This window comes from Parasteatoda tepidariorum, chromosome 5 (genome assembly GCF_982258835.1).
Source record: "Parasteatoda tepidariorum strain Cologne lab strain chromosome 5, Ptep-v5.0, whole genome shotgun sequence".
Taxonomy (NCBI): Eukaryota; Metazoa; Arthropoda; class Arachnida; order Araneae; family Theridiidae; genus Parasteatoda; species Parasteatoda tepidariorum.
The window spans coordinates 8,873,149-8,896,243 of record NC_141759.1 but is presented as its reverse complement, the minus strand read 5'-3'; the positions used below and the strand labels follow the sequence as shown (position 1 = coordinate 8,896,243).

General features: G+C 28.9%; 1 protein-coding gene across 1 annotated transcript in view; it reads left to right on the top strand.

The window, feature by feature from the left end:
- Window positions 1-8,563, top strand: part of LOC107453190 (uncharacterized) — a 143,444-nt gene extending 134,881 nt beyond the window's left edge. Inside the window, exons 9-10 of the mRNA XM_087163391.1 lie at window positions 4,349-4,442; window positions 8,397-8,563. Coding sequence (XP_087019517.1) covers window positions 4,349-4,442; window positions 8,397-8,430 — 128 coding nt within the window. The 3' untranslated portion in view covers window positions 8,431-8,563. The remainder of the gene's footprint in view (window positions 1-4,348; window positions 4,443-8,396) is intronic.
- Window positions 8,564-23,095: the final 14,532 nt, after the last annotated feature.

Sequence of the window (23,095 nt, the reverse complement as noted above, 5' to 3'; positions counted from 1 at the left end):
ACAAAATTTAGTATTGTAAGGTAATTTTTTTTTACATTTATCTAAAGAATGTTATTTTATATAACAAATACAAAATTTAAGCAAATTCGGTTAAATAGTTCCTGAGAAATTGAATTTTAAAAGTACCTATTTTTCTAAAAAAAAAAATTCTATTTCTCTGGAACTCTGTTTGACCGATTTCGATCAAATTTTGTATTTTGTGATGTAAAATTACATTCTTTAAAATGATGAAAAAAATTGTATACCTTATAATTCAAAATCTTCTTGACTGTTATTAAATTAAATTATTAAAAATAATAAAATATTTTTAAATTTTATATTTTTCGTAGAATTACCTTTCTGTAAATACATTTAATAATTGTTTGTAGTTTTTTAAAAATTTGTTTAAAGAATTTCGGAGGTATGATGAAATACGCAAAAAGTAAAATTAAGATTAAGATGACGAAACTTTGGACCACTCTCTTGACCAAACTATTGGGGGCCGTTCAAAAAGTACTTACACAAAAATGGAGAATTTTTAACCCCCTCCCTTCCCTTCGTACATTACCGTACATAAACTCTTACTATCCCCTCCTTAGAGTACGTAAATTTTATTAGTCTACCCTCTTTCATAAAAAATTAAAATAATTATGTTTTAAATAAAATTAAATATTTATTTAAAATAATTTATTCATTTAAATTATTTAAACAATAACACTCAACTTTATCTTTGAATCAGTAAATAAAACAATCTTATCTGATCAACAGAATAGTAATTTCCTACAATCAATACAATTTATCTACAGTCAGTGTTAAAAAAATACAAGAACAAACATATGTATTATACATAGGTAGGAAAAAGTCAAATTTAAATTTGGTGTATGCTTATAATGTACGTACTTTGTTTAATACCTCCCCCCCTCCCCATCGCACAAAACCGTACAAAATAGCAAATCCCTTCCCCCTCCCCTTCGGGATGTACGTACTTTTTGAACGGCGCCTTGGGACTATATTTCATAGATTGCGGTTATCCCCTATATTTGTGGGGTGAGAAATTCGAATCCGTCGAGAAAAGATATATTCAGAGAAAGCACGCTTTTGGATCTGAATTCGTACATTAAAATATCGCCTGCACTAATTAATTAAATTATTTGAGGTCACCCCCTTTAACCATTAAAATTTAGTCTTAGAATGTGAAGATCCAATCATTAGATTAACATTTATTCAGGATAGTCAGCTTCTTTTTACTTTATGCACTGTACCTGTTGTCTTAATGTGCAAGCCTCAGAACTCTTACAGGGTATTTTTCTCCTTAATTTTAACTAAGATTCTAAATAAAAATTTGTTAAAAATCTACGTGCAAATACTCAAGTTTAAAAAATTAAATAATGTTTCATTAAATAATACAATAAATAAATGTCTAATTGATCGGATTCTAAATTTGTTAAACCAGGAGTCGAAAGTCGTTAAATAAATACACTAAATTCAATAATATTCAAAATATTCAATGGTAACATATAGCTAATTTTTTCCTACTTCACATTTTATTACATTTTGTCATTGGATATAGTGTCACCATTTTGGTAAACTTATATAATTCATATAAGCTGTTTTTTTATAAAACCTAAATATTGTTTTACATCTATAATAGCCTTTCCTAACATATATACTTAAAAGTTTTTATATGGATATTTCACCATTTTTTTAAAATTTTCTAGAGACGTGCTTGGTATGAATTTATTTGGTTTTGACCGTATTTTGTATTACGTAATAGTAAGCTCACCTGCTTAAACTATAAGACTGGTAGCGAAATTTCTAAAAAAATATTCGGCTACCCACTTATTTACCTTTCTTCTCTAAAAAAAACATTCTTTTCCGAAATTCTCTACGAAGAATTTATGTTCTTAGAAAATTAAATTTAAAAAGTACAGTAGTGAGTTTCTAAAGATCGATACAGAAATCCTACAATTAATCTTTTTATAGTTTCAAGAGAACGATAAGTTATCTTAGTTATAATCTATGCAGAACAATGACAGTACAGCACTATAAAAAGAAAAACATTCTTTTCCGAAATTCTCTACGAAGAATTTATGTTCTTAGAAAATTAAATTTAGAAAGTACAGCAGTGAGTTTCTAAAGATCGATACAGAAATCCTACAATTATTCTTTTTATAGTTTCAAAATAACGCCAAGTTATCTTGGTTATAATCCATGCAGAACAATGGCAGTGCAGCACTATAAAAAGAAAAACATTCTTTTCCGAAATTCTCTGCGAAGAATTTATGTTCTTAGAAAATTAAATTTAAAAAATATAGCAGTGAGTTTCTAAAGATCGATACAGAAATCCTACAATTAATCTTTTTATAGTTTCAAAATAACGCCAAGTTATCTTGGTTATAATCCATGCAGAACAATGGCAGTGCAGCACTATAAAAAGAAAAACATTCTTTTCCGAAATTCTCTGCAAAGAATTTATGTTCTTAGAAAATTAAATTTAAAAAATATAGCAGTGAGTTTCTAAAGATCGATACAGAAATCCTACAATTAATCTTTTTATAGTTTCAAAATAACGCCAAGTTATCTTGGTTATAATCAATGCAGAACAATGGCAGTGCAGCACTATAAAAAGAAAAACATTCTTTTCCGAAATTCTCTGCGAAGAATTTATGTTCTTAGAAAATTAAATTTAAAAAATATAGCAGTGAGTTTCTAAAGATCGATACAGAAATCCTACAATTAATCTTTTTATAGTTTCAAAATAACGCCAAGTTATCTTGGTTATAATCCATGCAGAACAATGGCAGTGCAGCACTATAAAAAGAAAAACATTCTTTTCCGAAATTCTCTGCAAAGAATTTATGTTCTTAGAAAATTAAATTTAAAAAATATAGCAGTGAGTTTCTAAAGATCGATACAGAAATCCTACAATTAATCTTTTTATAGTTTCAAAATAACGCCAAGTTATCTTGGTTATAATCCATGCAGAACAATGGCAGTGCAGCAGAATACAGGATAAAAATGTTGATATATATATAATAATAAATGTTGATATGTTCTTAATTCGTAGCTATGTAGCTGAGGAAAATATACAGAGTCATAATTTAAGTGTGTTACATTTGACGTAATGCAATGATCTTAAACTATATAATCTTGCTGTGAAGAATTATCTGGACTTTAGAACAGACAAACAATTTAAATTTTTTAAAAGTTATTAAACTTTCTCTTTAAAAATCGAAAATTTGGTGATACTTTTCATCCTTGATGGAAATTATCAAAATTACTGCCGTATTATCAGTTTTTGCAAATTATTATGAGCCTATGTAATGCTGAACTTAAGTACGTTTTTATATCTTTAAAAATTAGACTATAAACGCTTTTTATTTCCACAAAACTATGACTTTTCTCCATATTGACATTTTGTTCCATTTTTAAAATAAGCGTAGACAGCGAAGGTTTTAGATAGGCTAAACTTGGCCTAACAGTCATGACTAACAGTTGTAAGCTCGCAACAGTTATAAAAACAGTATGTTATTCGCAAAAAACAACTTTAAGAAAAGTGATCAGTTTTAGTTGTTTACTGGCTTACTTGTTTACTGGTTTAGTTTTCAACTGGCTTACTTTTTATTGTTGCGGTGTGATAAGAGACCACTCTTGCACTCTTACAAAACCGTGCGGTTGATTTCAGATAGAGGAGGAGCAGGAGAGTCTACAAGAGGAAATTTTAGCAACTAATCCTAATAGTTGTTAAAAAAAAATTTCAATGCTTCCGTGAAGAACTTTTGAAAAAAAAAATGATTAACTTTATAGGTTATCGGAGAAAATATTTGAAGGGAACGGAAGAAATTGACTTATTATTATTGATGATAAAAATGCTTGCATGAATCGTGGTAAATTTTGATAATCCCGAGCAATAGCATCATGCTGAATAATCAGAGATCAAATTCCAGACTTCCTTTTAATAATGTCAAATGTCTAATAAGGAATATCTTCAGGGATTCTGTCATCGAAGAACAAAAAAAAAAAAAAAAAAAAACGCAATTTAGCTAAACCTTCGCTTAAACAGATTCTTAATGTACCTCAGTGACCATAGATGAAATCTGTCACCATGTTTCTACTGATATATGGACACTATATTCTGAATAAATATCGCGGTAATTGATCCGTTTTATACCTTGTGTAAACTCCGCGAAGATGGCCTTGTCTCTATTGTTTAGATAGCAATCTAGGAGAGCAATCTGGGAACACTACTGGACTCTTTGCTCTCATTTATAGATCTATTGTTATATTTTTGATATTCCTTTGTCTTTAATGTGCCATTCGAAATTAAAAACAAATTATCTAACTGTTCTGTTTTTTTATTTTTTTACAGATCAGACGCTGGTCTTTATTTTTGTTTTCTTTCTGGGAGCTACTTTTCTCATTGTTCTTGCTGGAGTCGCCTTGTCTGCAATAACGTATAAAAGGTATAGATCATAATATATATGTTATTTATATTTAAGAAATTGATGGCCAACCCACACCATGTTACTGTTCGACATGGCAGTTTTAGCAATTACCGTCATTCGGGGCTACTTTGTGCAGGATTTCGCAGTTTTTGAACTTTGACATGTAAAAAAACTATGTTAATTCAAACTTTAGTAAAATTTATCGATATTATATTCATAACTGGACTCAGACGAGTGAATTTGATCAATATTGGCATTATTTGTATGTAATATTTACGAGTAATAAGTCAAAACATACCTTGCACAAAGTAACCCCCAAATGGGGCTACTTTGTGCAGCGATAGGAATTCAGTTTAATAATCATGTTTTTAGTAAAATATTGATATAAAATTGTTAAAAAAGTTAATTGTTGACATTTTTAAAGACAAAAACATCAAAATATGTAAAGATATCAGTTTGAAAATAATTTTCAGCGTTAAAAAACCATTTTTTTGAAGAATTTTTTTCTTAAAAAGAATGTTTATTTCAAAACATTTGAGTTTAAGCAAAAGAAAACCATATACATTTTTAAACATTGAAATGGATGAAATTTTAAAAATAATAATTATTACATATTCATTAACATTTATAATATTGTGAAATTTGAACATAACATCCTTGAATGAACATGACAGATCTTGCTCTTCAGTTTCTGTCAAAATTACCCGATGTCCTATAAAATATATTTTTATGTGTTAAATCGTTTGATTAAGTCATTAGAAAAATCTTTGTAGAAGAAAAATAATAGTGTACCAGGAAGTTTCACGTGTTTCTTGTGAATTTTATTAGAGATAGTATTTCTGTGGATTTTGTACTTCCGAGAAGCTTCTGCAATCGACATACCACCAACAACTGCTTGCAAACATTGTTGCAGCTTTTCTAAAGTGTAATCACGGTAGTTTCTTGTTCCAGGTATTTTTTTATAACGTCTGACCATTTTTCTGTCGAAAAAAAAAACGAATGAAACTTTGCACAAAGTAGCCCCAAAATGCATTTTTTTTCATTTTCCATTTATTTGTTATTAATTTTTAAATTTTTTTAACTCTAACATGATATAATTATTTATTAATATATAAATAAAAAATTTTGCACTTACGACAATTTTTTTATCAACGTCTTTGTATTTCACAGCTAAAGTTTCCACGCACACTTTTTGACATCCGACGTCCTCGGAAAGTTGTTGGCATTGGATGAACGAAACACACTCTGAGATTGTTTTAAAATTCGAAAAAATGTTTGTAGTAATAGAAGAGACTTCTATCTTCAAATTCCACAAATTTTTAACGTGAAATAAACATAATACTGAATAGCAGCACTTGAAAAATGCCAAATTCGAATTTGCACAAAGTATCCCCCGCTGCACAAAGTAGCCCCGAATGACGGTAACACTTAGAATTTCTAGAAAAATGCTAAATTTTGAAAAAAAAATTGAAAAAATTTGAAATAATAACTTTTTTTATTAGAACTTCGTTAAAATCAGTAAAACTCGTACTATTACTCATATATTATTGATGTCTAGCACGTTATTAAACTGAAAAGTCGTTATAAAATAATTTTCTTCAGCTGTACTAGTTTTATACCAACAAGCAATTTTCCTAATTTGCATGATTTTGCTACATATACAGTTGTAGATTTAACTCAACGTGTGTTTGTGAAAAAATGTTGTCCATTTTGAGAACAATAACATCAAAATATCGTTAAACTGGGGTGCTCCAAAGCTATACCCTCTAAATATTAAAAATGATGAGATTTGAGCAAAATGATTTTTCAGGTGCGCCTGAAATTTTGAAATATCATTACATTTATTTTAACCCCTTAACTTGTGCCCTCGATTTAATTTGAGCACGCTGAACAGGCCAAACTGTGCACACTCGAGATAATTCGAGCGGCGTTGTACTTCATACAGCTTTTCACACTCGAATATAATCATGAATCAAAAATAACAATGTGAAAGCTAAGGAAAGCTTTATTGATACTTATCATTTACATAGGATTGTACGTTATAACACTTATTTATTCAAGAATAAAATATACAGAGTTGCCAACTTGCTCCAGACACCAAATATATAGATTAAAGTGGTAGTTAATCAAATGTGATTTTTGGTTCCATAAATTAAATTCAGTTGATTTTTATCCATCGCGCGTAAATAATTCCAAAGCATTTGCAGATCGTCATTTTGCTCCAGCCCTCTTATTGTGAAGCTTTTAAAATGTAGGGAAACAGGATACCTATAAATTATTTTATAGAAAGTGCAGAAATCGACTGGCCAGCAGTTTTAGAAAATTTTTGATTTGAGAATTTTGATTTGACAGGTGAAGGGAATCAAATTAAACAAAAGTTCTTTGAATAGTTCTATACGAAGATTTGATTTTCAATATATATATATATATATATATATATATATATATATATATATATATATATATATATATATATATATATATATATATATATATATATATATATATATATATATATATATATATATATATATATATATATATATATATATATATATGTACAACAAGATAAGTAAATACAAAAAAAAACACGAAAAAATGTAAGCAAAGCAATAGGTTTCATTTATTGCGCATAAGCTGCAAGTTAGCAGAACTCATTTTATAAGTTCAAAATGAAGATAAACCAAAGGAAAATTACAGACATATGAAAAAAAGGGTGGAAAAGAAAAATAATAATTAAAAAAAATAACAAACAACTGGAGGAGAAAAAAGGATAAAAGATTTTTTAAAAATGCGGAAGATAAAAGATATAATCTTTTCATCAGCCCACACGATTATATCGGACAAAAAGAGTGCTTTCTGACATTGTATCAATTTTGCCAAAGCAAAATATATTAATACAATAGTGTGAGGAGCACTCAAAAAATTTTTTTTACATAAATTACACCAAGTAAAATAGAAAACAAAAAGTAAAAATAGCACGTAAAAACAGAAAATGATATAAAATAAAAAGAAAAAACAGAATAAAACAAAATCTATAAAGCGAGTAGTGAGTTCAAATGCTCTTACATGAGCGGGAAATTTTTCAAGAATGATTTTAAAAATATTTTCATAACAAGATTGCCAGATTGCAAAATATGAAAACAAAAGCGCAAATTGAGCGTTTATTTTATATTTTTTTTTAAATAAATACTTATTTTCTAAAATTATTTATGGTCAATTTCTTCAAATTATCCAGCATAATATTACCTTGCGCACATCCATTTCGGGCCCAACCTTGGTAACTAACAAATTAAGCGCACTTCAGCAATGCCGTAAGAACGGGACTTTGAAACAAAACTCCTCTAGTTTGCTCAATTTGCTCTTTTGCTTTCATGTTTTGCAATCTAGCAATCTTGTTGCGAAAATATTTTTAAATCGTTCTTGAAAAATTTCCCGTTCATGTAAGTACATTTGAATTCGCTACTCGCTTTATAGATTTTGTTTTATTCTGTTTTTTCTTTTTTCTTCTTTTATTTTCTGTCTTTACGTGTTATTTTTACTTATTGTGTTCTGTTTTATTTGTTGTAATTTTTGTAAAAAAATTTTGAGTGCTCCTCACATTATTGTATTAATATATTTTGATTCGGCTGTATTGATACAATATCAGAAAGAACTCTTTTTTGCTGATATAATCGTGTGGGCTGATGAAAAGATTATATCTTTTATTTTACGGATTTCTTAAACAAATTTTATCCTTTTCTTTTCCCCAGTTGTTTGTTATTCTTTTATATTTTATTCTTATTTTTCTTCTCCCCCTTTTTTTTCATATGTCTGTAATTTTACCATGTCTATCTTTTATATATACACCTTTTTAACAAATAACTCCTCTCTTGTTAAATGGTGGTCACAAATGTTTTGAGATTTTGTCACCTTATATATAGCTTTAATACCTTACTAATTAATACCAATTTGCACTTTTCGGTTTTTCAGGTTGAGGAAGAGTGTCCTGATTGCAATGAAGTGAGAGCATCTTCATTTAATGCATCTGAACATCACGTAGAATTAATAAACATCCTTATACTGTATGAAAACTTTATGTTGTTTTAAATATAACTGTCTGTGTAGATTAATAAATTTTGATGATAACAACTATGAAAGATAATAAAGAATTTAATGCAATACTAAAATATTTTTTTAGTTCATATAAAATAATACATGGCAAAAAGTATATTTTTTTCCCTTTTTAACAATTTATTTTTGACAAATTAATTTTTAATATATATATTTATATGTTTATACATTACCATTAAAATGATATCCAAGGAGCGCGAATGCAACAAAATATAATGACAAGAAAATGGCTTCGATGGTAAAGCATTTGCTCTTAAATTTAATATCGGTATTTTCTTTCATTAGCTATTTTTTTATTAGTTTCAATATATATATATATATATATATATATATATATATATATATATATATATATATATATATATATATATATATATATATATATATATATATATATATATATATATATATATATATATATATATATATATATATATATATATATATATATGTTTATATCTATATTGAAACTAATAAGTAAATAAAATAAGTAAAAACACAAAAACAACATTAAAAGAAGAATCATTATTAATCAATAAAATACTCTTAAAATTTAAAAAAAAAACTAAAAAGTTGGAAAACAAAATAAGGGAAATATATAATTTCGTCATCAGCTCACGCAATTATACCGGCAATAAAAAGTGCCTTCTAAATTGTATTAATACAGACTAAACTCAACATATCTACGAAATAGTATACTATTGTAGTGATCATTCGATTGTAATGATCTTTTTTTATCAATAGTATGCTATTGATTAATAGTTCTCTTTAGCTATATTTATACATTATTAGATAGTACTCTCTTTGCGGATATAATCGTGTAAGCTAAGGACGAGATTCGATCTTTTCCGTAGTTATTCCGTTTTTTTAGGTGTTTCTTATACTTTTAAAAACATTTTATTGATTAATAATTTTCCTTCTTCTCTTTAAAATATTTTTTTTCCTTGTATTATTTTTAATATAGTTTTAGTGTTACAGTTGTAGATGAATATAAAGGTGATTAACTATTATAATATACTGAGCTAGAAGCGAACTTGTCTTAGTTTGATAAATAAATACAACTCATTGGTCCTATCTACGGGATCATAATATTTAAAGTGGTAGTAAATTTCTTGTTTATACATTTTACTGTTTATTTAATGAATTTAATTTAAAATGATTTAGTCCACCACTACATACAAACAACTTGAATGATTTGCATAAGTTTTATTAATTGTGAAATGCAGTGTGTAAATGCGGGCAAAATTAAACAAATTATATTTTCCTTCAATTGTTGTTTGGTTATCCCGTTAATTATGTAGGGAAGCTAGTACTTGCGGTTTGGCAGCTATGTAAACCCTAAAAAGAAATTATTACGTAAGCACTGTTTGTTTAAAAGAATCTTATGTATTTCCTAAATATATTTTCATTACAACGGAATGTGTTAAACTTCATTCCAAACTCCACGAAAATCAACATAATTCCCGAATGTTGATTTTAGATGAAAACTAATTTAAATTATAAAAGCAAAATATTTAAAAATATTTTATGAGATTTTATTTCTAAAATACACTTTTTTTTCCATTAAAAATTTCTGAACAAGCTCAACATTAAAAAATAAAATTGCGTACACGAGCAATCAAAGATTGATTAAAAAACCTCATCCAAAATAAAAATAACGAGAGTTCACGAAAGAAAAACTCAATAGTTGTGAAAAGGATGAAACAAAATGCGTTAGAACTATAAAAAAAAAAATAGCTTAAAAATTGTCAGATTATAGTACGTTTCAAAATTCTTTGAATAACTGATTAATGCTTAATTATCATTGTTTGTAGAATCGTTTCCAACGAGATAAGAAATTAACGATCAACGATATTGAAGATTGCGCCGTTGGAATATAAATTTGAAGAGAAATTGGCATTTTTATCATTTTTTCCGATTTGAGAATATCCTTAAGAAGAATAATGAGAAAATTGTTATGATATAAGCAGACTTTATATTTAAGCACCGTAAAAACGTAAACTGAAGTAAAATTATACTTGCTACTTTCCCGCCTGATGCAAACCGTAAAGAATTAGGAGAAAGTTAACATGAATAAGTAAAGTTTAGTGTTCAGTACCGTTTTGTATTTTTCGTGTTGGTTCGAAACATAGAATCGGTGGAAATTAAATCATTTCAAGAAGATGGTAGGAAACTTGAAGTTAGAAAAGATGCGGCCATTGATCCACTTAGTACTGATCGAAACAATAACCAATTAAATTTAGAAGTTAAGCGACTCTTTTTTACTAATTCCGTTCTAATCTTACTTTTTTTTAAAAATCCGTTTTTTCTTCTTCTTTTTGTTTAATAAATTCTTCAGAGTGAAAAACTAAATGCATTCTTAGGTTTGAATTTTATACTGTAAAAGAAAAGAAATTGTGGAAAATTTAAGGTAAAACATGTTATTTTCAATTATGATTTAATTCCAAAATAATTGAAAAAAGGGAAATAGGGACAGGTATGGAAGTGAAAAACTTCTGTCGACAAATGGAATATTCCTGTTATTTATCATTCAAAAATTCACTGATAATTCTGGCAGAATGGCAAAACTTTGATATACTTTTAAATGTAATAATTAGTCAAATGCTAGAGTTTTAGGTAGCAAATTTAAAAAAAAGGATTATGGTAGGAAAATAGCTAGTAAAAGTAAAGTAGTTGTATAAATATAGTTTTAAATATTATATTAGATTTTCTACTTTTAAGGTTTATGAACATTATATACATAGTTTTAGTAGAAAGAAAGTGCATTATTTATAGAGGTTAAAATTTTTAATTAAATCAATCAAAATTAATTAAAGAATCACTTTTCCAGAGGATCAAAATTGGGATGCCATGCCTCCGGTTCATCCTCAGGAATTTTTTCATACCGTTGCCAACAGCCCATTGTGCAGCTCTAGAGCAACACAAATAACGTACCTACCTATTTCGAAAAAAAAATATATATACCGATATTAACCTTTAGATATTGGCAGGATTATTCACCATTAATGTATCCTACTTAAACTTATTCACTTCAATCAGAAGATATATTTTATAGTTTTTTATTATTTATTTTCAAAGAGAAGTCAAAACCAGTGCTGTAATTTTATTATAATAAGTAGGATAAACCAGATGTTTCGTAAAAGTGCAATGAGAGAGAATTAGGGTTGCCTGAAACATATCCCCCACATAAAGCGTTGGAAATGCGTTGTGAATACAGTTTGTAGAATTCATGAAGAGTCACTGGAACTGTAAATTAAATCTGAAGCTTCAAAGGGAACACGTGTCTCCTTTTCTGCATGCTCTGATGTTATCTCAAAAATGATGTGTGAAAAAACGGTTAATATATTCAAATGACTAAATCTGCATAAATGAAAGATTTAGTAACTCATAAATAATAAAAAGTTAGATAATAAACTTTATCTCCTGAGTATGCAGAGAAGGAACTGAGATCTTGAAGAAAAAGACCACCTACTCCTACAGCAACACAAATCAAATGTGTGGGTCCATCCGAGCAACTAGCTTAAGACGGCCCACGGCTACAGTTATAAAACTAGGTGCAAGGCACTGTCCCAAAAGTGATATTATAAATTTAGGCGAATGCCAAAAGGTTGGAAACTGAGGGTATTGTGGTAGCATTATCACAATATTGTTTGATTTTATTTGAGTGATGGGAACAACTATCTCTTGTCTTCTCCAAGACTAGCGTTTTTTTTTTATTCCACTAAAGAAAGTATCTTGAAGTTTGATTTAATTTTCTGCAAATGTAATTTCCTGTATACTGTGAGCAAAATAATAAATGAACCACTCTGAATAACTTTTGATCTTTTGTTTCGATCTTCACGTTCTAGCTCTTAAATTTAATGGTTTTAGTGGGTAACTTCAAATATACCAATTATTTAAGCCAGACGATATCTTATGTTACGAAATCAGACATAAAAATGTACTTTCTCTTAATAAACATGTCTTTTTTTAGACGAATTCAGATTTTGTCCAATGAAACATAGGGGCAGCCACAATCTGCGAAACAAAGTTCAAATAGTTTGATCAGGAGAACGGTCCAAAGTTTTGAGCCCTTAATGTTAATTTTGCTTTTTGTGTAACTGAATTGAAAATTTTTTAAACGCAACTATAAAATACTTTTCTCCAAAGATGATTTCATGCAACAACAAAAAAAAGAATTTGTTATTTTTTATCATTTTATTAAAAAATAGTCGGAAAAAGTTTGAGTTGCAAGGTATATAATTTCTACATCAAATCTAAAGTATTTAATTTTATACTGCAAAATACACAATTTAGCGAAATTAGTTGAACAGTCCCTGAGAATTCGAATAGTAAAAAAGTTTTAGTTATAAAACTCGATTTCAAAAGACCTGTTCAATAGTTTAATATAATAATTACAGGTTAGTCTTCATTCCTAACACCACGAATATCAACTTAGTTTACGAATGTTGGTTTTCGGTGAACCATAATGTAAATTATAGAAACAAAATATTTTTTTTTGAGACTTACTTTATAAAACATGTTTCTTTCTTTTGATGATTTAGCACAGACTGACAGCTAAAAATTAAAATTCCTACAGTAAGAGGACCATAAAGTGTTGATTAAAAGAATAGAAATTCATGAAAGAAAATTTAAAAGAAACTATAACAGGAGTTTACGTAATCAAAATTTAAGATATGTGATAAAAAATAAATAAAATGCGTAAGAACTATATAGTAATTCTTTAATTATAAAGATTAGAATTATAAAGAATAGAAAAAAGAATTGAACTTTTTTATAAATTCTGTAATAATACCACGTATTTAATTCTTTTGATTAGTTGTTTGACGTTTAATTATCATTTTTTGAAAAGCCGTTTCAAACGAGATAAGAAATTAACGATCGATGATACGGAAACTTTGCATCGTTGGAATATATTTGGGAGGTAAAAACATATTTGCAACTCTCTAGCTTAATGAACACTGTAAGAAAAGAATAAGGAAAAAGTGAATATGAATAAGCAAGGTATAGAGTTCAGCACTATTTTGTGCTTCATCATTTTGGTTCGAAATACGGAATCTCTGAAAATTAAAACATTTCATGAACATGGTAGTGCTCTCGAAGTTAGAAAAGATGCAGTTATTGATCCACGTAGTAACGATAGAATCAATAACCAATTGAAATTTGAAAGTAAGTGTCTCTTTTTTTCTTAATCTTACTTTTTAAAATTCCCTTTTTCCTCTTCTTTTATTTATAAAATTTTTAGAATCTAAAAAGCTAAATACATTCTTAAATTTCATCTCATAAAAAAAGTTATTACGAAAAGCTTAAGGTATTATTAATATGTTATTTCTAATTGCGATTTAATTTTTCGAAATAAAGGAAAAAGGAGATGGTTGGTGTGGACGTAGCGCACCAACAGATAAATGGAAAAATGAAGAACCTACATCAATTTACCCCTTTTTTTAATTTAATGGAATAATCTGAATAGTTAAATTATTATGCACAACCACACTGAAGTCTGAGACATTGCTACGAAATGATTATGTTTGAAGTTTAAGAAAGAAAGCGAAATACCTGACTAAGTGGTTGCTAAAAAACTTGAATTTTAAATTGAATGGAGTGGATTTTCGGTTGTGTCCATTTCCTTGGATACGCATTTTGAGCTACGTCAATAATTTGAAGTATGCATTTTGAGCTGCTTCTATGATTCTAATTAAGCATTTTTAGCTATAAATAAATTTTCATAAAAAAAAAACACTTTGAGCTAACGTTCATTTTCTTAAACGTGTCTTCCTAGCTATGTCCAAAATAAAAAAGCTAATCTATAAAACAAAGAAATACTGATAACTTTTTCTATGGCCGACTTTTCTCAGAATATTAATTAATTGCAATCCGTACTATTCTGAAATAACTCGGTTATTTAAGAGGGTGAATAATAAGGGCTTTTAATCGGATTAAAGCAGCTATTTATTGATTAATAAGCAATTTAGAATGGCACGTGTGTGCTTTGTCTTAATTTAATACCTAATTAAATCTGATATGCTTTCCACGTATTTTTCTAAAAAATTATATTACGAAAATTAACTAAATAATAATAATAATAATAATATATATATATATATATATATATGTATATATATATATATATATATATATATATATATATATATATATATATATATATATACCTTACACGGCGACAGAAAAAGCCTCATTACAATCCCCCGAATGGCAACGCTAGAAAATCGGCCAATGATTGCCGCTAAAAATGTCATATGCCAAATCTAGCTGAGGTAGCTCAACATATAGCACTTTTAAAAACGGAAACTGAAATTACCAGAGAGAGCATAAGCTGGGCAGAAGTGAGTAGTCTTTGTCGATAGATCTCTATTTTAGTATTTTGTCGAAAGCGCTTTGTTTCACGAATTTATATATTACGAATTTATTTGACGATCTTTGATTTATATCACGAATTTATTTGTTTTACTAGAATTTATTTGTTTATGCAGGTTTTTCCATTGCAATTCACTTATTTCAATTTTTAATGGTCTTAATATTATCAAAATTTTAATCTTTTTATTGAGATATCAGTTTTAGAAATTTTATCTTATGATTTTATACTATAGCAAATTTCTAATAGATTTAAAGAATTACATGTCATTTATTTGAATTCAAATTTATTTTAATGGCTTAGTATTTACTAAAAAGATGTAATTTTTTTTAAAAAAAAAGTTGTTATATGGATTTGAATGATTGTTTTGAATTTTTAGAATTTTGTGCATTTGCAATGTACCTAAGTTAGTAGCGAGCGAATCGAGCTTGGTTTGCGAAGCAAACCATGTAAGATTGCGTAGCAATTTTTAGGAGTTGGCGAGCTTCAGCGAGCAGGGGGTGCAACCCTCTACTTTTCTTATATTGACAGTTCATATTTCTTCAGAAAATTAAGTATTTTCGCATGATTTATTACGTTCTTTTAATATTTGTTAATGAATTGCAAATTTTCATTTATTTTGAAGGGATTTCGACGGATACTTTTTTATGTATATAATTTTAGACAACGCAGCTGAATTGTGTACTTTTGATCAACATGATTGCGGATACTCATCTATAGAATTCTATAATACGATATGGAAATGGAAAGCGCATGCTATTGATGACGCTGATTCAGGCGTAAAGGATATACGAGATCATACACTGAACACGACTGAGGGTGAGTATAAAGGTTATTCATATGAAAAATTGAAACACTAGATAATGTGACAAGCACTGATAAAGATAACAATGCTGTACTTCAATATCATAAATTTATGCTCAATTAGTGCGCTACTGATTGTTTATTACACTTTAAAAAGCTCATATTAGAGCATTTAAAGTGAATGTAAAGTCGTACTAATACGAATGCATCTGGAATAGAACTACGTGGGTTAAGTGTTGAGTAGTGTACATAAATATCTGACTTATAAGCGAAATAGTTCATGATTCCAAATGAAGCTATTGTTACTATTGATGTATCGATAAATGGTAATAGAAAATTTAAAATTCCTGACATCTATGCAGTAGTTGTTTATAAAAAACTAGCTGAATACCCATTTCTCGCACGGGGTTAATTTAAAAGAGAAAATAATCAATAAATCAGTGTTGAGAAACACAACGCAGTCATACTCAAATCAGACACGCGTATACCGACACGATTAAAGAGCTTGATGGAAGAACCAGGTGAATGACAGTGTCAGAAGATTTAATGAATTATAGAAAAAAATATAAAGTGGTTGCGTCGATTGGGGTATGTTTAATGTAACCTAACTGTTTTTGATTTCACTTTTATCTTAACATAACTAATCCATATTAGTTTTCAGTATGCTAGCATGATTTTTATTTCAAATTAGACAGTGGTAAATTAAGTAAAGCAAAGAAATAATAGTCCAGCCCTCTAATAAATTGGTGTTAAAATAATTCGAATACATGTGATTTCTTGTAGTTCGAAAAATGTCTCTGACCAGGTTCTTCCACTATGTTTCTCAATTAATATAGCTAATATAATTTCATTTTTTAATTTACTATTATGTGTTGTAATCTTCGGTGGCTCTACGTGATTGAATTAAGCAAAGCTCGTTGTTTGTAAATTATAAAATTGGAATATCGATAAAATGTATTTAGCATCACTTGGCATGATGCTATTGCTCGCTACCAATTCATAATAGTTAATATTTACCACTATTACAAATTAAGGCAAACAACGTTAAAGAGCGCAAAAATATTTATAAAATTAAGACAGCTGTTTCGGATGCTCAAAAGGCAACCTTCATCAGTGCAACAGCTGCACTGATGCACTGATGAAGGTTGCCGAAGGTTGTGCCGTCAGTACAAAGATCGCCCACTTGATTTACCACTATTAACTGATTTTCTCAGGTTCATATTCCTTTCGAGGGACAGTAAAACGCTTAATTCAAAAGTATCGGTATAAAAACTGAATAGCATTGGTGTAGTTTTAATAATCACCAAATATTTCAATATAATATTTTATTCCTAGAGTATATTTGGTGCTTATTACATAACTTTTCAACATTTCAATTTACGCATATGTGAATGGCAGCAAACTAAATACCAATTTTAAAAAAAATTATCAGAACTTCATAAAGATTTTGAAGCATGGCCATTTCTCTGTCTGACCTTTAATTTACTGTTAAAATAATTATAAATAATGGTGGAAAAAAGTTTTTTTAATTCATTAAAATATTTATACACTATCTTAGAACACCACTAGAAATTTTTTTTTTCTGAAACTACGGAAAACCCGTTGTAGAATTCTTATCAAAACCAATTTGCCAATACCATAATACCAGTGTAGTACATATTACCGTCTGTGATACATATTAGTGAAGCGTCATCTGTGGATGGCAATTTTGTACGGTTTTCTTAAACGAATTTCCCATTAATCTTTCCTTCATGAGTCTGGCTTTTTGCAGATAGCCTATTTTATTTCAATTAATACACAGGCTAAACTATATTTGTGGGTGGCCCTTGATTTTCGTCAAATTGTGATATCGTTTGATCGCCATGCTGGGTGATATTGTTTTTTTTTATGGGAACGTCTATACGATTTGATGAACTTACCTTTTTCGTTTATCATATTCAATTGAGTTTATAATCTTTATAATCGTTATGTCAGTTGTTTTATTATAGCTCTGTAAATAATTTAGTTGTTAATTCGTAAAGGTTGTCGTTTTTTAAGTTAGATAAAAATACATTTTTCAAAGTTAGTTACAACTTATTTTAAACATTTTATTTAACAAAATTTTTTTTGTTCAAAAATTTATTTCAATGTTAAATAAAATTATTATTTATATAAATGACATTTACAATTTTCCCTTTTATACTAAATAATAAATTTATAAACCAGTTATCAATGTAGATATTCTAATATTTTCTCAATTTATAGTAGAATTTATTATATGAGAAATTGAACTAAGCAATAGAGAACAAAAATATGACAAAAACACTTTTTAAATATTATAGAACTAAAATGCAAAATAAAAGATTTGGAACTGATTAGAAAATTACATGTTACTACATAAATATATTCTTTTATAACATAAATTTATTTTTTGATAACATAAGTATTAGCTATGATTTATTTTTCGGGTTGCAACTATTTATGATAAGCTATTTCTAAAGCAATTGGGGGAAATTGTTTAGATGTCTGAATGTTTTACTGACTCAATGAATTTATCATGTAATTTTTTTCCTGGTACATCTTTCTAAAAAATTACATCTATGAATTCCCGAAATTTTATTTATCGAAACAAAAAAAAAACCCATTAGAATAATTAAAATGCTTAGTGAAATATACGATTTGCGTAATTTTTGCCAGAATAAAGATTACCCGATCTACTTTTTCCCGATATTTCCCATAAAAATATTTTTGTCTATACTCTAAGTAGATACAAATATTTTATTCCTCTTTGAAATTATTTGGAAATTAGAGGATTTATTTTCAGTGTCTCTTTCTTCCTTTCTGGTAAAAACAGAGTTTTAAATTCATTATTATTATCTTAACAATCGGACGTTACACAGATAGTGTGAAGCACAGAAATATAACGCGTTTTCATCTAATCATTCAATGAAACAATAAATTCTTCCTTCAAGCTTTCACGCCAGCTGATAAGAGAACAATAAAATTTTAATTATTGTTTGTTATTTATATTTCTATAACCGTCGTTGAGCAGTTGACCCAATTTTTTTTTATGTTCAACTCCGTAGCCTTGTAATTTTGAACCAAATCCATAAGACAAGGGAACTCCTGGATTGGGAGAGAATTGCCTTCATGGATGTCTTTTTGATGAAACTAGCACGCATTTGCGTTGCATGGTGTGGATGACTACGACAGCCTCCTACCGAGGCAGTCTAGTCCGTCTACCACCGAGGATATTTCTCGTCAGCACTGTGGTCGGTGCATATCGACCAAGCCATCTACGGGATTCAAACCCGGTTCACTTCATTGAAAGGCCATCGCGGAGTCAATGCATTTAAAAAAAGTGTTGCAAACTAAATTTGTGTATCATTACTCGATAATTTGTACATTAAATACAAGTCAAAGTATTTGATGGTTTTCCTTTGAAGGACCAACATAATCTTAATGGTTACCATCAATAATCCCATCATGAAGCATTTTATATTTTGATGGTAATTAACATAAGTAACCATCACCGCAATGTAAGAATTTAGACTGATTTATGTTGATCCAATATAAGAATAACAACTTGCTTTGATTTTTTGTTAGTGGTGAACCATCATAGTATTTCCATCATAGTATATTAGAAGTTAAATTTTGAAATGATTATGAACCACCACCACCCCAATGAAAGAATTTGGACTCATTCTTGGTAGGCAAAAAAAAATCAGTTTGATGGAATATTCCTGAAAGCCAACAAGATTTTCAATTAAACTATCACAGACATGTTTGGTTGGAACCATCATAGATTGTTGTTCCATGAGAATCAAACTTTTCTTGATTGATGGTTAATCATCATAGTATTAAAGTTGTGTTTTCCATCATGGAATGATGGAAGTTTGTTGGCATATCAAAAACCATGAAAAAGTATTGGGAAATTTTCAATGATGGTGACCATCAAGTGATGTTGGATCATCATAAATCGCATTGCAACCAACATAAACCAAAAGAATGTTTTGATTTAATGATATTGGTAATATTTAATAATATTTTGATTTAGTAATAATTAATTTAGAAATGCGTGAAAGTGCAAGTTATAAAATTTTCTTTCAGGTGGCTTTTGGTATGTCTCCATGAACAGAATATTTTCTTGGAGTTCCAGACTTGTTACTCCGAATTATTCTCTACCAAACACACTGTCATCACTATGCTTACATTTCTATGTGTACTTACATGGACGTTACGAAAACGTAAAACACAGGACGTCTATTTCGTTAATATTTCCACCAGGTAATTGCTATAGCAACATTTTGAACTTCTTTTTCTCAAAACATACTGATGGATATACAGTGCGCAAAGAAAATAAACGGACCACCCTAAATTACTTTTGATGTAATGATTAGAAATAAATACACAAAAGGGCGACATTTGTGCTGGAATACAAAGTAAGGTAAAACAACGTTTAAGAGCACAAAAAATATTTGAGAATGGTTGCCCTTTGAGCATCCGAAACAGCTGTCTGCATTCTTAAATATTTTTTCTGCTCTTAAACGTTGTTTTACCTTACTTTATAATGATTAGAACTTCACGTTCTAGGATACAATCTTAATAGTTCGATTTCTAATTTGCTAATTAATTAGTGCAGGTGATATTTTAGGTTCCAAAATTAGGTACAAATTCGTACTTCCCTTGAATCAATATGCCCCCCTTTTTTTGATGGATTCGTCTCCAGAATATAAGGGCTTGGCAGCAATCTGTGGAACATGGCTCCCATAGTTTGATAAGGAAAGCGGTCTAAATTTTAGACCTCTCAATGTTAAATTTCTTTTGCTTATGCAACGCAGCTCGAAAAATTTTTAAGCGAATTGAAAATTTTTGTATACAATTATAAAATTCGTTTATCTAAAGATTATTTCACGCAAAATATAACTTTCAGCAAATATTATTATTTTTTAATTTAATAATAGTAGAAATGTTTTTTTTTTTAAATTTAAGGTAAGCATTTTTGACATTATTTTAAAGCTTGCAATTTTAATTGCAAAATCTGAGCGAAATAGGTTGAATAATTACTGAGAAATCAAATTTTGAAAAAGTCGTTCAAATTTCAACTTTTCAGGAACTATTCAAATGATTTTGTGAAAATTTGGGATTTTGTCATGTAGAATTGCATCGTTCAATAGGATGTTTATAATTTATTTTATAGTTTAAGTGATTTCACGCTATTATTAAATAGAATAATTACAAATCATAAATATTTATTTAAAGTTTTTTTGTTCAAAAATACTTCATGTTGAACGAATTTTATAATTATGTGCAAAAAAGTTTCAGTTCAGTTAAAAATGTTTCGATTTATAGTGACATACGCAAAAGTAAAATCATCTTCAAGGGGATCAAACCTTAGACCGCTCTGGAGAAACTATTGCTACCATTTTGTCCAGATTGAGGCTATCCCTTATATTAGGGGAAGTCAGAAATATGAATCTTGCGAAAAACGAGGACAGGGGATTATTCAGAAAAAGTACGTTTTTGTGTCTGATTTCGTATTTTAATATATTTTCGGCACTATTTGATTAGCATGTTTGAAGTCACAACCTTAAGATTGAGCCCTAAAACGTGAAGATCCTATTTTAACATCAAAAGTTATCCTTTCATTGTGGTCTTTTTTTATTTTACACTGTACATTGAAAGAAATCATTCCCAAAGGCATAAATTCTAAAATCAATATTTAAAAAAATGCACAATTAACTGCATTCTCATTATAAGAGCGATAAGTTTTCTAACCTGTTGATGACGGATGGTAACAGCTAGTCGAGAGAGTAGGATGTGTGTTTTTTGATATAACATTTCTAACATCAATTGGCATGAATTAAAGGTATATAAGTAACTTAAATTGTATAGATTATTGTAATTCTCCAGATAATCAACACACCGATATAAGTTTTTATATCAGGAGTAGAATTATTCAGAGTTACATAATAATTTGAATAATACAATAATTTGTGCTGAGTAGTGTTATTCTATTTAACATGGCAGATGACACGCAAATAAATTATTGTATTGTTACAATTTAAGTAATTTAGAATTGAAAAAATGAATTATTAAAATATTAATTAAAGGAGTGAATAAACATCATAGGAGGAAGCATTACATGAAAGGAACTATGGAAGCATATGATATAAGTTAACGAAACATAAAATTGATTGTACAAATTATTTTAAAAAAAAATTTCAAATGGGTTAATAGATCCTTCGTTCCCGAAGGATCTCCAGGTTCAGGAATTGGTCAAATGCTGCGTGTAGAAAGGGAATAATTGAAGAGAATTCTTTTCAGGATCGTAAAAACCTTTTATTTACTTTTCAATTCTATGGGTTTATGGAATTCAGGTGGCTCCTTTTATCGTATGTTTACATTTTACACTATGAGAAGGCTCTGGATCATAGTTTTGGAGGATTAAATTGTCCCTTTCCAGCCAGAAAAAGTTAGACTCACTTGAAGACTTAGGAGTATTTTCATATGCTTATACTTTTACTCTTTCATTATTCGGGAGACGTACCAACTATTGGCGATGGCGCACACGTGTTCACTTCGCATTTCAATGTAGCAACTTGAAGTTTAAAATAGAGATAAGATATAAATTCTGATCGTTGAGTAAATTTTATTCATATTCTCCTTGAGTAAATTTTATAAAATGTCCCCTTTTTTGATTAAAAAAGAGAGGTGAAAATTAATATATAAAAAGAGGAAGGCAAGCGCCTAAAAAATCAAAAAGAGAGGAATGTCGTTCTCTCACACGGTGGTCTTTTCAACTGACACCAAGAAGGCACGTGGAAAGGATCAAAGCTCTTCTTGGTTACAGTTAAGAATCGATTTAAAAAAAATCAATTAATCAATTTTAAAATTAGAAGGCTATTGTGGTTAAGCGAACGAAAACTGAAAAAAAAAAACAATTGAGGAGTAGAATATTGACGCAGGTGTGATGAGGCAACATCACATAGATTGGACATGTAGAAGTTGATACCAGGCTTTCTTCCTATATTGTGTTTCAATTAACTAAAATATGAATAACTGAGTATAGAGGTGAGAATCTTTTTTTTTTCCAATGCCCACCTGGAGAATGACCTAGGTCATATAGGCATTTGAAGGGCATATTTCGTTGACCACTTTTTCAGGGGCACCATATTAGGTGGGCCAACGTTGCTCCCACAGTAGGGACAACAGAGAATGAAAGAACATCCATGCCTCGCCCGGGATTCGAACCCAGAACCTTTCTGATGCAAGGCCAGTTCCCTGACCCCTACACAGGCCAGTCGGCGAGGTGGGAATCTTTACCAAGGCAAATTTTTTTGAGTTTGTTTACAGCTGGTTTCACTTCCTTTGGCTAAAAACAGTTTAAGATGGCGACTGT